Source organism: Toxorhynchites rutilus, chromosome 3 (genome assembly GCF_029784135.1).
Source record: "Toxorhynchites rutilus septentrionalis strain SRP chromosome 3, ASM2978413v1, whole genome shotgun sequence".
NCBI lineage: Eukaryota > Metazoa > Arthropoda > Insecta > Diptera > Culicidae > Toxorhynchites > Toxorhynchites rutilus.
In genome coordinates, this window is record NC_073746.1 from 59159408 (window position 1) to 59175518 (window position 16111).

The 16111-nt window shown below is 37.6% G+C and overlaps 1 protein-coding gene across 1 annotated transcript in view; it reads right to left on the reverse strand.

The window, feature by feature from the left end:
* Positions 1-14523, reverse strand: part of LOC129779602 (T-box protein H15-like) — a 110288-nt gene extending 95765 nt beyond the window's left edge. Inside the window, exon 1 of the mRNA XM_055787169.1 lies at positions 13503-14523. Within this exon, the coding sequence (XP_055643144.1) occupies positions 13503-13731 (229 nt within the window). The 5' untranslated portion in view covers positions 13732-14523. The remainder of the gene's footprint in view (positions 1-13502) is intronic.
* Positions 14524-16111: the final 1588 nt, after the last annotated feature.

Here is a 16111-nt window from a genome sequence, read left to right on the forward strand (position 1 = left end):
CTTGCGGCTAACCGCAGCTCTCGGAGGCCAATACAAGCTGACAATACAGAGGTCTTTGCCTCTGATGTTTGCATGACAAGCAACAGCTTCGATCCCTCCAATAGATGGAAGGTCAATTCGAAAAAATGAGTGGCACTTATTGATCCCCAATAGTACCCCTCCGTATCTGTCATCGCGGTCCAAGCGTATTATATTAAAATCGTGGAAAGAGAGATCATTTTGAGAAGAGAGCCAGGTTTCGGATAGAGCAAAAACATCACAATTGAGTTTATGAATTAGAAATTTGAATGTATCCAATTTAGGGATAAGACTACGACAATTCCACTGTAAAACAGTGATATCTCCGACCTCTCTATTTGAATTAGACATCAAGAGAGATAATCATTGCAAGGAGGGGCCATGTTTGCATCAATTGCTGCAAAATTGTCTTTAGTACTGGAAGCATTGCGGTGACAATGGTTCTGATGGAGTCGGAAACATTAAAACACGTGAAGATTTGATCCACAAGGTCAGACAACTTTATAAATCCCGATTGGGAAGTTGAACTTGACGGAAAAACAGGGACAGTTGGGGTTTTTGATGTCCCCTCGAGTGCTGATTCGTTCGAAGGTGAACTATTACCACGGAGGCCAGGAGGGACCTGATTTTGCTTATCCGCTGCACTCGATTTTTTGGGCAAGCTAACAGGGGGTATCACCGGAGGGACTTGTCCTTGAACTTTGGGAGTGGTCACATTTTTGCGCCGGGGATTCCCTTGAGAAATAAACGGCGTGCCCCCGTTAGCTGTATCCGCTTCCATTTCGTCAACTGGCAACGTAGCGAAGACATTGTGTGTATTGATTGGTTGTTGTTCTTGAGCCAGTGGAGAAGCGCCCTTCAAAATTTCTGCGAAAGTGCGTTTAGAGCGTTCCCTCAAAGAGCGCTTCTGTTTCTCCCAGCGAACCTTGTATGTTTCACAAGCTGAGAGCACGTGTGGGGATCCCCCGCAATATGGACACTTATGCTCAGTCGCACTGCAGGATTTCCCCTCATGTTGTTCTCCGCAAGTGGCACATCGTTCTTTATTGGCACAATAAGCAGCCGTGTGACCAACTGACTTGCACTTTAGACAAGTCATTGGCTTTGGAATAAAAAGTCGCACGGCTAACCTCAATTTATCTACCATCACGTAGTCAGGGAGAGCTGAACCAGCGAAGGTGACTCGAAACGAGTTGGACGGCGTAAATTTCTTTTCTTCTCCTTCATGGGAGACTGTTCCGAGCTGGCGGCAACCCAAGATCTTAACAGTCGTCGAGGGCAGTTTTTTAAAACGGCCGGTACCTTCACTCGTAATGTATTCGCACGTCAAGCCCGTTTCGGTTATCACACCCTCAATTTCGACTATGTGAGAGGGTATGTAGACCCGATACTCAATTGTAAAATGCTGATCGACAACAATCTTGTTTGCGTCTTTTCGATCATTCACGACAACTCGCAATTTGTTTGGTCTAACCTTCGAAATTTCCGAAACGGAGGTATACCTTGCCAGATCTTTCGCGATCTGCATGACTCTCAACGCCTTTCCATTTGGCTTAGGCCTGAAGAAAACAACCCAGGGACCAGTTCCGGGCGCATCTTCTGGATAGACCTTTACACGGGGAGTGGGAATAACAGGGGGGGAAGGCGAGGACGGGGATTGAGAGTGGGAAGGCGAAGGTTGAGAAGGAGCGGGAAGAACAGAGGGAGAAGACGAGGTTGAAGGTAGAGTGGGATCGTTAAGGGCAGATGGGAGATTTGCTAGTTTTTTGGAGGGAGGCTTGGTAGGGTTAGCTGACTCGTCCCCAGAAGAAGTATCTTCCGTATTTGGAACACGTTTGAGTGACTTTTTTTTATCCGTTAGGAGGGAACTAGAGTCAGAGACCTCCATATCCGAAGGTCCCCCACTCTCTGCCATTTTAAATTTTCACTTATATTCTAAGTATTTTTTTAAACAATATTTCACAATAAAATAATTCACAAAAACAAAAAAAAAAAAACTTATAATTATTAAATATTTTCTCTCAGATATTCAATCTTATTCACCTATGAACGCACTCCAGTGCAGATGAACGGGAGCGTGCTGAAAGCTCGTTGGTGGTGGGAATGTGCCTACGACACCACTACACACAGTCGTCGGTGAAAGCTTACCCGCACTGTCACTGTTGGCACGATGACTCGGCGAAATCTCCAATGTCGGCGAAGCAGCGACAAAACAAAAACCAATGCTTGGCTTTCCGAGGATGAAAGCCTTTATCCACTTGCAGGCAGGGCACTTCACTCACTATCCAGATAGTGAAATGAACTCTTCAGCGGCAAAAAACAACAATCACGCGGTAACCGATAACGGAACTTGGACGCGACTTTCCTTCGTCTGGTTACTTCGGGCAATCGGCGAAGAATGCTTTTCAAGTTAGCGTACACGATATCTCAAGTTTTACCAAACCGATTTATTTCAAATTTATATAAATACAATTTATAAATCTATCGCATGAACTAATAAAAAATTATACTTTTTATCAATTTACTATTTTAAAAAAATGAAAATGTTATATACAAAAGTGCTCAAAAACAATTTTTAATTTCAGATGGCCGTCATTTCACATGTTTTGACGTAGGATTACGTCTTTCGGGAACATATTAGGGTACAAATTGAAAATCGAGAATCGAGCACATCGTGAAAATTGTCCAATTTCAAACGCTTATTGCACAGTGATTTCATGATGGATTGATGAAATTTTTGCGTCTATCAATTTCGGCACTCCATAATAATTTTTTATATTGAAGAAAATAATATATGTCATGAAACTAACTATCGAACAATTGAAAAATCTCAACGCCTATTCTAACGGAAATACCCACTTCTGATTGGTCGAAATTGACGACACATGCGGCGGGTCGCTAACAGAGACATCAAAACCAAGCTGCCTAGGGAAAATCGGCATTGCAAATACATGAAAGTAGGGGGAACTTTTGTTCCTACCGAAATGTATTCCCCAACAGATACATCACCAAGGTGTCTTCCCGCTCGAGAACGGGCCGTTTGGTTTACGCTGTCTGTTTTGTTGTGTTCATTTTCACCAAAGGAAAGTTTATACGGCGAGAAAAATTGGAAAAGTGAAGAAATATGAGAAAAAGTTATTTCCTATATGCTCTACATATAGTATTAGGTGTTGTTAGTGCAATTTAAATTCGCATTGGTTGAATAAACACTCAGAAAATAAATCTCATCAAAGAAAATTACCTTTTCCATTTCAAATATGTTTTCTCTATATGAAAGTAACATGTGTTTACTGACGAAAAAAATTGATAATTGTGTTCGGTATTGGTAATTATCTTATACTACATTGGTGAGTTTTTTTTTCTTTGTTTCATCCATACATAACACAGGAGGCATTTCGTCTAAGATCACAGAGGTCGGTTTTCATCATATCTCGTTCCACTTCGGTGTCTTTTATCTGATACGCACCATCCAACGACTGTTTACCATCCTTCTGTCATAACCACTCGGTAAACACTGGTGGAGTGAACAAACAATACCCAAAATCTAAACAAAACGGCTCTTTTTAGGCTCACCAAATCATTATCAAAGAGTTTAACGATGTAATTCTTCAAACATATCCAAAATCAACAGCCTAACGGAATCCTACGTCAACTATGCGGTCGTGTCTCGGACACAACCCTCCTGTCACTTTTTTTTTTTGTTATGTCATGTTCATACCATAACGGCATCCTTAAGGCCTTCTTTTACAGTTAAAAAAGTTTGAATGTTTTTCTTTCGTTTGAATATTTTTATGTTCTCAAAAATCAATAATATAATTTGTTTATTGAACTGTTAAGAACATTTGTTCCGTTTGTTAGGAATTCGAAAAATGCCCGATATTCGTTCGTACACTAGAATATTCTCTTAATTAAAATTTTAATTTTGTATACTTGTCACCTGGCGAGACCTCGATAAATGAGCATCATATTGTTCTCGGTAATATCTCTACTCCAAATGCGTCTAATTCCATATAGAGAGGAAATACTTTCACAATCGAACTTAAAATGAAAAACTATGCCTGTTAGAACTTTTCGCATAAATAAAAGAGAGCTTCACAATTTCTACAGCGTTTTTTCCGTGATGCAATTTGATGTGACACACCCTTTATTATAGCGCGCAAAAATACCTTTCCAACAAGCTATAGTATGACTCGATACAATGAATACAACTAGAACTACGCGCTTACAACGACGGAAAATCGGAAATACCGCAGGACTTTTTTGACAGCCTAATATTTGTTTTTTTGTTATAATTTGCATGGTTTCGAGACCCAGGGCGCATTTTTTTTTTCTTAAAAGTTAAATATTTCAACATATCCAAAAATAAATCAGAGAGACGTTTTTCTTCGTTTTTGAGTTATGATTTTTCAAAGTTAACTTGTTTTCATTTTTCGTGCTATATTTCTATGCGACTACCGACTCCAATTTTGTGATTTTTTCAAAAAACCTAGCTCATTGGCTTTAATTTTATATGTCGACCATCTGGATCGGTTCAGTAGTGCAAAGGCTATAAATTTTTCAATAAAGGAATTTTTGGAAAAAGAGAAAAAATCGATTCTTCGGACCGAAATAACGAAATTTTGTAAACCATAAAAACACAATCAAAAATAACGAAAACAAAATCCAATTGTTTTACAAGTGTAATATTATTTTCAAAGCAGACTAGTTCATTGACTCCAATTTTATACTCCACCACCCTAAATTAGAAATAGGCACCCTAATGAAAAAATAAAAAAATCGGGTCTAATATTTTGCGATAAGTGGAGGTTACCTGGCGTTGTGGTAACCGTACCTCTCACGCTAAAGGACACGAATTCAATTCTCACTCCCGACGTACTTCCGAAATGGAAGTAAAGCGACGAACCAGCCAAAAATATTGAAAATCACTATAATACATAAAGAAAAAAAAAACGATAAGGAACAAAACTACCACTTTTCACGAATCTTTATCTCTTTCTCAAATACACTATATCAATTTGGCATGGAATGGCTGATTTCTTATGTTAGACATGTTGATTTTTATGATTGTTAATTTCAGTTGTCAGGAACCGAATACCAGAAGGATGGATAGCTAAGCGAAGAATGCTTATCAGGAGAGCAATATAAAATACTGTAACTTGTAAATTTTCTTTCTACAATTATAGTAAGTTCTGAAAATACATAAATGTGAATAAAACTTTGCTAAATGGAAACACAACAATAATACGCAAGTGACCAACATTTATTTGATGGTGTGGTGACATTACCTGTTACGATTAACCGTAGCAGAAAAAATTAATGCAAGTCTGAAGACAGCCAATTAATGGTTATACGTATTAATAACCTTATAGAAAAAATCATAAATGTCATTGAATCGTGTATCTAATATGATGTTTTCGAAACAATTACTGGTAATTGAGAATGGATAAATCTCATTATTTATCAAATTTTAGTGACGCGGTATCTTTCATACGTTTTTTGGAAACAGCTTTTTTCAAACTGTCATTTTTATTGAACCGCCTTTTTCAAATTTTGATATGAATATTTGTTATACTTCTCTTTACCACAAAGCCTTGTTTTCAATTTTACTATATAAAAAATGGAACCGTCTAAAAACGGCCGCCATTTTGCCTATTACTTTTTATTTCAATTGTCCGAGGTTCATAGCATACTTATTTTAGCATTTTTACTTATTAGGAATCTGTTGGATTGTTTTTTCAGGAAACCAAAAAGATTGAAATCTGGTATGCCAGGTATGCCTCATTTTGTATTGCTTGTTTTCCACGCGTTGATTTGAGTCGGAGTTTTGTCGTTCAGTGGCACGACAAGAGAAAACGGTGTAAGGCTTTCGTTTCAACGAACATTCAATTTCAAGATAAAACTAGCGAAAGCATATCCTTTTAAATTTTTAAAATTTATTGGTAAAGGATGTTTTGTTCAAGAAAGTACACCTGCAAATGTTATTGTAACAAATATATAAAATTACAGTAACTTCAGAAAAAAAACATTCGGAATATTCTTTCAATATTTTCGAGCCTCACGAATTGGAACTAATAATCTCGTGTCATATTATATTTAATAACAATTAAGCTGAGACTGGAAACAAGTGCACTCACAACCAAATCCATTGTTGCTATTGAAAAGCTCAATCATGAACGGTAGATAAAATATTAACAACTGATTCGTGAGAAAATCCAAAAAGCACCTTTTCAAAATTTAACTAGAAATATTTTTTGTGTTCATATATTTTCCGATTAATTAATGTTTTCACAATTCATATAGAAATTTTTAAATTTGTTTTGCAGTGCAATTTTCCTCCAGCTCATTCAGGATCTAGTTATACGTGCATGATATATCAATTTCTACCATGAAGTGTCTTTTGACACCAACCAATCAAAATCATTCAGAAACACTTATTCCTTTTTAAGTTAAATTAGGATACTAGCTGTCCGGCGAAATCAGCGAAATCGATTTTTTCATATGGATTCGAATATTCACGTTCCCGAACGTTCATGACTTCAATTGCTGAATTCTTCATTGATTGATATTGATATTCTAATTATTCTTTTACGATTTCTTTTTACTATAAATTTCGTAGTACTTTCGTAGTAATATAAACTCATTTCCAGGCACGATTCCCGTTCATGATTCTTGATTCACTAGTATATAACATAATTCACCATTATATGGAACACATGTTTGATACAGAAAAATAATTTTTTATTCATAAATTTCATTTTCAAAGCGCGTTATTCCACCTGAGAATCCATTGTCATTTTCGCTTCACACCAACGGAACACAAAGTTCAATTTCACAAACCCGAAATCCAATTCGACTAACAACGATGTCATTGTAGAAGGTATGAGATTTTTTTTTTAAAGTTTCCCTCAAAACTTCATGTAAATTTTCGATTTGTTTTCCTTACCATAACATTGATTTACGGGCAGAGATGAATTGAACAAAATAAAAACAGCTCAAATCGGAGGAATCCTTCCAACACGTTTGGCTATCCATCTATTATATATAGGAAAATCTCGTGTCACGGTGTTTGTTACCGAAGTCCTCCAAAACGGCTCGACCGATTTTGATGAAATTATGCACAAAAAACTTGGTAAGCATGAGGATAGGATGTAAACTATATACGATAACGCTAGGATACCGATTACTAAATATTTAATACCGATTAGAGTGGTCCCTATGCAGAAAAAAAAATCAGTATATTTTTCTTCTTAAATTTTGCTTCAAACAATACATATAACCACAAATTTACCGCGATTAAACGGTTTTAGTAGTTTTGTACAAACAATATTCAAATAATTTAACCGTCGGTCGTTTTTCTGACAGAACGAATTTATTTAAGTTGTTAAATGACAGGCCTAGCGCCCCGCTACATCAAAATTTCATCCACACATTCGTAAATAACCTCACTTCGTCTAAAGCCAAACGTATCGCCGGCGAGCTGGAAGTATTTTTGAGTGAGCACAACGAATTATTGAAATACTTCAAATCACACTTACTCGGTTTACAAAATGACAATTACACTATTGAATACCTGGTAAATGGGTAAGCGTTGCTAGAATCATAGAAGGCGACTGCACAGTGACGCGAGAAATTGTGATTCGAAAGAAAAAAAACAATAATCTGGAATTTTTCGTTGACGCACATCTCCATGCTCTTCTCCAATAGTACTAACGTTCCCAATGTTCGCCTTATCATCGTAGTATTACCTGCATCATTTTTAATAGTACTTTGTTGCGATTTCTATGCTAAGCAATACGCCTTGAATGTGGCTAGCTCAGGGACTTGCCTTGCCACACAATTCGACATAGACATTGAGCTCCGTGGTCCATTTATGTAAACCAACAATGGTTATGGATTTTCGGGTGGAATAAACATGCTTTTAAAACAAAAAATTTGAATGAAAAAGTAGCTCTGCATATCAAATGTGTTCTATGTAAAAAAGTAAAACATTCTCTACAAGTGGGGAAAAATCTTGAACGAAAATTGTGTATTTAATCGACATTGGGTAATCATTTTCATTCAAACTTCAACAATTTGAATTTGATTCGGAGTCTGCCAATCTGATAGACAGTAAATTACTTCACGAATCCGGATGAATTGTTTTGACGTACGTTTTGCGACAAGGCAAGGTTGCCACATTTATATAGAACGACTGAATTTGATACGAAGGGATTAAAGGATGCAAAAGATGTGTCGATCGAATCGTAAAGTCGAAAAAAACAATCGAATTCTGGGATATGGGTGACTGTTCGATGTAGTTATCATGGTTCTTGCGTGGATCTGAAACTTTTATCGCCTTCCATGGCGGATGCAATATGCACAAGGCGTTTTCCTAAAGATTGTACCAACGACACGGTCACAAGCGTACGCGGATGTCCAATATATCAACGAAGAAATCAACAACGCAGACGTTGACTCTGACAATCGTTGGGTAGTATCATATTCGCCTCAGCTGAGCACAACATTCAATGGACATATTAATGTTGAGTACTGCAATTCGATGTACAACAATAAATACATTTTCAATTTCGTGAATTGAGGAAGCAATATGGCTCTATTTTAAATTCAGAATACCGTTGTGAATATTCTTTTCAATGAAAACGACGAAATAATGCGCTGCCAAATAGACAGGTACATCAGCTCAATTGAATTATCGTTGGTTCCATTTCATGAACATTTATGAATTTATCCGTCCATCTTGAAAACGACTAGCGCGTATTTTTCCCAACGAGACAACAAATGAACAACATTGATATTGATTTTCTTCATTTCATTTTTCTACTTTACGACAAAAATATTTCACTTTTTTTACTCTATATTTAACTTTGAGGAGATCAAACATTTCAGTTACGTAAATGAAATACATTGAAGTAAGAAACACTATACACACTTTCGTTCAATTTTTTTCATTTGTTCTGTTTGTTTGTCTATTGAACACACTCGAATAATTTTATAGATCGTCAAAACATTCAAACACGCTTACAATACATTATATATGTTTCATTTTACACCCAAAATAACTTAATTGGCAGAACAACGATTGCCGAGTCAGCTAGTTTTTATATAGATTCCCGTTCCCGTTGCTTTTGAGAAAACGCAAATACGCAAAATGTTATTATAAATGCGGTTGTTATGCGCACCGATGCACTATATTGCAGATTGTTGAAGTGGCGGATCTAAAAACAATAACGCAGTAACGCTGACATTTTCCTTGAGTGACATCAAATATACAATCATGAACCGTTTGTTCTAGGTTCCATTTCTGGTTTTTGAATGGTGAAAATGTGAACAGTATTGGTCATTAATTTCGCATACTGTTTTTATTCTAATTTATACCAGCTCCAAAGCATTTTCACGATTCCAACATTCCAAACAAATGAGTAAAAAAAATCCAAAGAAATTGGTAATAAACAATATAAACGCAGAATGCTCTCAAATAGAAAACTCTCAATTTTGACGAGATCGCCTGCGACTCTGAAAATAACTCTTATGTCAGAAGTACAAGAAAAAGTTATATTGAATGCATGTAGAAGACAAAATGGGATGAATGGTGAAGGAACAACTAACAGGATGATATAAAAATGTCTTTTGATTATACAGTGTATCAAATTCCACACTAGTAGAAGTCTGGATGTTTTGAAGCGATCGATCTATCAAGCCAATTTCTAATTTTTCCGAAAACGGTCTTCCGAAATGGCCACCATGCACCGGAACAAATAGTAACAAATATGACGGGTGAAATATGATCTCCCGGTTAACGCTTTCAAGGTAATTATTGACAGTTTCATGAACTTGTGGTCTGGCGTTGTCATGCTGTTATATTACCTTGTCATGACAGTTTTCACATTCCGGTCGTTTCATCTCCAGACCCCTGTTCAAACTTTCTAATTCTAGTTATTAACGCAAGCTGCATCAGCTGCGCTTTTATCTATAAAAAAAAATGCAATATAACTTCCCGAAAATGGCGATTCCAGTATAAAATTCGACATTTTCAATGCAATAAAATGTTGGTTATTCACACTCCAAACAATTGAACTGTTCTACGTTCTGAAGCTAGAGCACATATTTTGCGCACGGCATAAATGCATTAAACTTTTCTGTTAGAAATCTGGAAGTTTGTTTTCAAGGTTGTTTTGACTTGCAAAGGGTTCTTGAAAGGCTATAATTTTGCTATAATGAACACCTGGAACATATTTCATCATAACCCCAAAGCTACATTTTGAGGAAACTATGTGTTTCGTCAGTGCGAACGTAATATAGAACCTTTCATCGAATTTAATCAATTTTTTAAAACTGCCTATCGATATTTTGAACGATCATTTAACTATTGAAATATTGATTCTAAGAGACGGAAAGGTTATTCTCCACTCAATCTAACTCTGTGGACAAGACCTTACTGGAACGTTCTGGAGGTTCTGTATTAATTTGGTTACAAAAATATTCTACAAGATATGCAAGTGCAAAAGTTTTCCTCTGAAAAACAGAAGAAAACATTTTTACGTAGAACTACGTCTTTCAGGAAGGGTGCCAAATCAGAAAACAGGTCACGTTTTTATGAAAAAAAGGTAACGTTAATAACTATTTTCACTGTGAACGAATGCTCATGATTTGCATACCAATCGATTAGGAAATTCTCTAAAATTTGTTTGATATGCTATACATTACAATTCGCTAATCTCGAAACGGTTTAAATTCATGAAAACTGGAAGAAAATCTTTATTTTCCCATACATTTGTTCTGCCGATTTGTGTGCTAACCCTACCCGTATATCGAATGCTTATAACTCGAACATTTCTTAACAGATCGGAAAGATGTTTGCATCAAGTGATAGGAAATATTTCGGCGCGTCTATCAAAATTAATAAAATGTTATTTTTCATGAGATGAACAATTGAATAACTATAAAATAACAGGCGTTATCTAAACGCCCTAACTGCCATGTTTTGATTGCACAAACACAAACTTAAAATCGATGTACCTGTGGAAATCCGCTTTGAAAATATACATGCAAGCGGGGATACTTTTGTTCCCACCGAGCTGTGTTTCCCTAACACGGACTTCAAAATTAATGTGCCTGGGGAATCCACTTTGCATATACATGCAAGTCGGAGGTAATTTTAGGTGTTGAGTACTTTTGTACTCGCTTTGTACTGAGAAGCCTTGTAAAGTCGTCATTTCAGATACTAGAGGTGAATGAACTTTCGCGAGAACTACGTGGACATGAGATGTGCAATAATTTCAGAGGGAAATGTAAAATACAATGATCGTTTGCCAATTTTCCCGTTCAAATATTTTGGTAGTCCTAGGCATCATATCAAACGTAAAAAAACGTTCATCAAATTTATTTGTAACGAAGAACATAATCTATTACAAAAATTTCGATGCCTTCTAAAATAATATTCTAAGTGGTGCACAAGTGGATTGCATAATATAATTTCGTAGTTCTACGTCGAAAATATGCGGTCATGTCCTAGACACAACCCCTTACCATTTTTTTCTTCTCAAATGTTTTCTCATTTGCGATACATACATAAACGTGGAAAGATAATGGAAACGTGGAAATAAATAACTTTTTGTAACGATGTACATTTCATTTCCAAGTGTTCCTTTCGCATGAAGTCTTGTAACTCCACTCCACTCACCTGAGGTTATTGTCGAACGTAGATAATAACATTTTAACTCGTTATGAGACACTAACGTTTGGGCATAAAAACTAGTTAAATCGTCACCAATCATCCATATATGGAGACTAGATATTACAGATAAGGAGTAAAAAGATTGACTAAAATAACATCAATCTACGATTATCAAGAAGATGATTTTCTGAATAGGTAGGCCACTGCAATTCTGAATTTTGATGCACCTTTCTCGAAACTATATTTTCCAAATTGGTGTGATCGAAAACTAAAAAAGTTTTTTTTCAATCGTGCCGGAAATTTGAATACATCTTCATCATTTCTATGCGATCCGTTTTTGTTTTGAACAATTTGAAGATTTTTTTTAAATGAAAAAAGGTTTTTTTTTTTCAATAAACCCTTGTTTTTCTCATTTATTTTATGTTTTGTCACTTATATTGTATAACTTATATTTTTTCAGACTGACATAACGGGAATTACAAGTCACGCCAATCAACAACTTTCGCTGCAGCCTTCCTGGGATCGGTCAATGTAGGATTTAAAAAATATATGATAAATAAATATACAAATAAACCAATCAAGCTTTTATCAAGTTCCAAAATACAGTTCGGACTCGTTTGTTTGGAAGTTTGGAGTTTGGAAAAAACTTTTTTTTATATATTTCAAATTTGACTTCTTTCAAGAAGAAATGTAACCTTTCAACGTTAAGGTGAAGTTTAAATGACTATTACATGTACAGTGGGGTAAAATCGTGATTTTTGAAGATTTGGCTTGAATATTCACCAGGAATCGTTTATATCGATATTGCAGCCAAATTAAGAAAGATAGAAGTTACGTGAACAAATTGTAGAACGGTGAAGGAGCTGCAATTTAATTGATAGAAACAATCTAGTTGATTATAAATTTTCAGAATAAAATTAATAATAACACATTAAAAATTATTAACTTTTTAGTTTTTCACTTCCAAAATGTTATTAAAATCCACTAATTTAGATGTTCCACTACTATATCCTGTACTAAATTTTCATCTTTCAAATGAACGCATCAGAATCGTCTTCCGTAGCATACTTTTCAATGTAGAACCAGTTTGAGGCAACAGAGTCCGAAACGAAAATAAAGTTCTATAACTCTGTCATTGTTGAAAATCGAACAAATGCGTAGGAGGATTTTTTCATCAAATATGATCATCTATCACCTCCTGAGAAAATCTGGATTATTTTTGTTTTCATGTGAGAAAGGTGTTTTCTGACTTTAAAGGGATGAATCAAACATCAAATTCCACTTTTATTTTCAAAAAAACCAAAAAAACGTGCAAAAAAAATTTTGCACTCGAATATATACAGGATTCGATTATATACAGTGGAAAGAAATAAAAAACTGTATATAATCGAGTCCGCGCTGTATTGAACAAATTAAAAAAAACAGGTAAATTCACGCATCTTCATTTATTTTAACCCTTAAGCTGTCATCGTGTGAATTGTAGGTGTCGCATTTCTCTCGATAGTTAAAGAGGGACAAAAAGAAACACATGTTCTAAAAAAGCATATTTTACATTATTTTTTCTTATATCATTTTTATATATATATTAAAGTCACATACTATTCAGAATCAACATGAAATAATATATTACCAATTATTAGCGAGCAATATATTTTATGATCCCATAGTATAGCACTATCCCTCACTAATCACAAGTTGTCCATCGAAATATCATTTTTAACATTGATCTCAGAGCGGCATACTTTTACATCTGCACTGTCTAATCACGGATCCAAACAACACAGCCACAATAACCACCATTCACACTTACTTATGCTCCGCTCCGAAGGCTCCCGGCTGGAGCTTCCGCCGCCGGAACTTCCGTTCAGCCTACCACTGGCGGATGCTGCCGCAGCGGCAGCTCCCCGCGCCATAATGGCGGCTATCGAAAAATCTGTGGCACCGCCGGGACCCGAGCTGGCACCGGCTGCTTTCGAAGCTGCCAGCGCAGCAGCCGCGGCCGCCATCGCCGATGGGTTCTGCTGGGTTCCCAGCAACATCGCGACCGTTGCCAGCCTGCGTACCAATTCACTTGAGTTTTCACTAGCTTGACTAGAAGTAACACTTGGGATGCCTTCGGCTTCCCCTGTGACACCACCGCCCAGACGAAGGGGGTTTGAAGTATCAATTTTGGAAACTGTTTCTGTGTTTCTCCGTGACGGCTGTTTCTGTCAGCGCTGTCAACTTGGGGTTTCGGTTGGGTTGGTTTTTGTTTTTGCTCTTCAACTGTACGAAATCGTCACCCAACTCATAATGTGTCTTCACTTATCCGATTCGGTGACTAAAAACAATCCCAGATTCTAACGCGCGCGATAGTGAATCTTGGTAGCGGCAGTTCGCCACCTAACCGAACGACAAAAAATCAATTTTCTCACGGTCTTCACTCGAAAGGACAAAACGAATAGCTAGCGCAAAACAACGGCGAACGTTTATTCCGAAGCGCTTACGTGCACCAGTAGCACCGGGATCGAACTGCACCGGAATGCATATGGCCGCGCTCGATTGGTGAACAAAAAACAGCAAAGAATCTCACAGCGCTGTGAGGAAGAAAAAAAAGGCAACCACAGATGGGCGCGAAGACAACCACGACATCAACGACAACAACAACAACAGTGGCCACAGCAACAACAAAAAAGAAACAACATCCGCGAAATCTCGCTCGCGAGTCCACGCGGCGAAACCCTCTGTTTTGAGCTTGAGCCTCAACCCGTAACCCGTCAACGTGAGTGCGAGCCTTGAGGCGTACCAGTGCGAACTAAGCTACAGTCCTGCAAGGGCAAAATCACGTTTGGATGTTCTACTCCTCCTCGCATTGTGCCGCGCGGCATTTACTCTCTCCAACCGTGGAGTTGGACGTAACCGCGACCACTTGAAGTGTATTCCGCCGCGCCGTGCCTCGTGCCTTCATGAGATTTGCAACCGAGCTGCACTTCAAGAGAGGAAGGTAGACTCCAGGCCCCGCCCATCACACACCACTACACAGAGCCCGAGTCACCGAATATGGCAAGCTCTGCGAACAAACACACCGACAACCAAGCGAAGGGGACATCAGATTAGATGAGTACCCATCGATCGATCGTGAGTATCTCACAGCGAGGGGCGTTCACGAGCCGTGCACTCACTTCCAGTGGCAATCACTTCGATGTGGTAGTGGTCACTCACCCGTATATTTATTCCATCATCTTTTCAAGCCCACAAAATAACTTACTAATTCTTCTTCTGTTTTGCTCCTCATTTGAAGCTTTCATCGGATGTTAAACACACACATTCGCTTGCTCGCTTTCTCACTATTTCGCGCTCTCTCTCTCTCTTTCTCGTTCCCTCTTTTTCGGATCATCACCGATGATACCGCCGATGCTGCCGTCGCTTGCCACCGCTGACAACGACGGCGACGATGATGCGGTCGTTCTTGTGTGTATTTACGGACTCTCCTCTCCCGGAACGATTACTTATATTTTTTGCCTTCTTGCTTAGGCATTGTATCTCGCTCATTTACACCACAATGAGCTTGCTGAAATGGGTATTGCTGTCCCCTTCCGGCGCCCGAGGAGATATCACCGCAATCAATACCGAGTGGGAGGTGGGAAGTGAATCCGAATGTGATTCTAATTCGATGAAAAATTATGGATTATTAGGTGTTTCTGGTTGGTTCGGAAATCGGATTGTTTTTTTTTTTCGTACATTTTTTTTTTGTACCTGCGAGAGACTTATTACCAAACTGATGCTCATTATAGCAATACGGAGTCCCCATTCGACTAAAAAAATAGAACGATCAAATTATTGAAACATTTATTACGTGTACATTTTTTCGTTATATAACACCACTGATACACGGTTTTGACGAGCAATCCTTTTCTTGCCATGCATTGTCCATACGTAGTAAACCTACGAGGTCTCACAAGGGTGGGAGGTGAGGCCAATTACTCGTAGTTCGACGTTTTCGAAATCCATCAGGTCCATTAACTAAAGGTTACCCAGCGCAGAGGCTGCAACAATTAATTAATTGGCTTCGTGTTGAGACCGTTACTTAGCTCTTTTGTGGACGCTTGAAGATGAAAAGTTTTTGGATAGTATTTTTGGTGTAAAGATCGCGTTTTGGGCCTGCTTTCAGCTGAAACTGAATTTTAGATTGTTACAAGGGTCTGCATCCGAATACGTGCAGCACTAGCCTTCGTTCGCATCAAAGTTGTTATTTTTTTTTTCAACGGAAAAATGTTGAGTTTAACAGAAATGCAATGAATTGTTGGGAGATTTCACATGAAACTCATTATTCAATGAAGGAGAAGTATGACAATGACTGTTTTTTCGCGAGCACGTGTTTTTCAATTGTTCAAGTAGCTTCAAGATGCCGAAAAGACATTGGAGATGACTCATATCCCG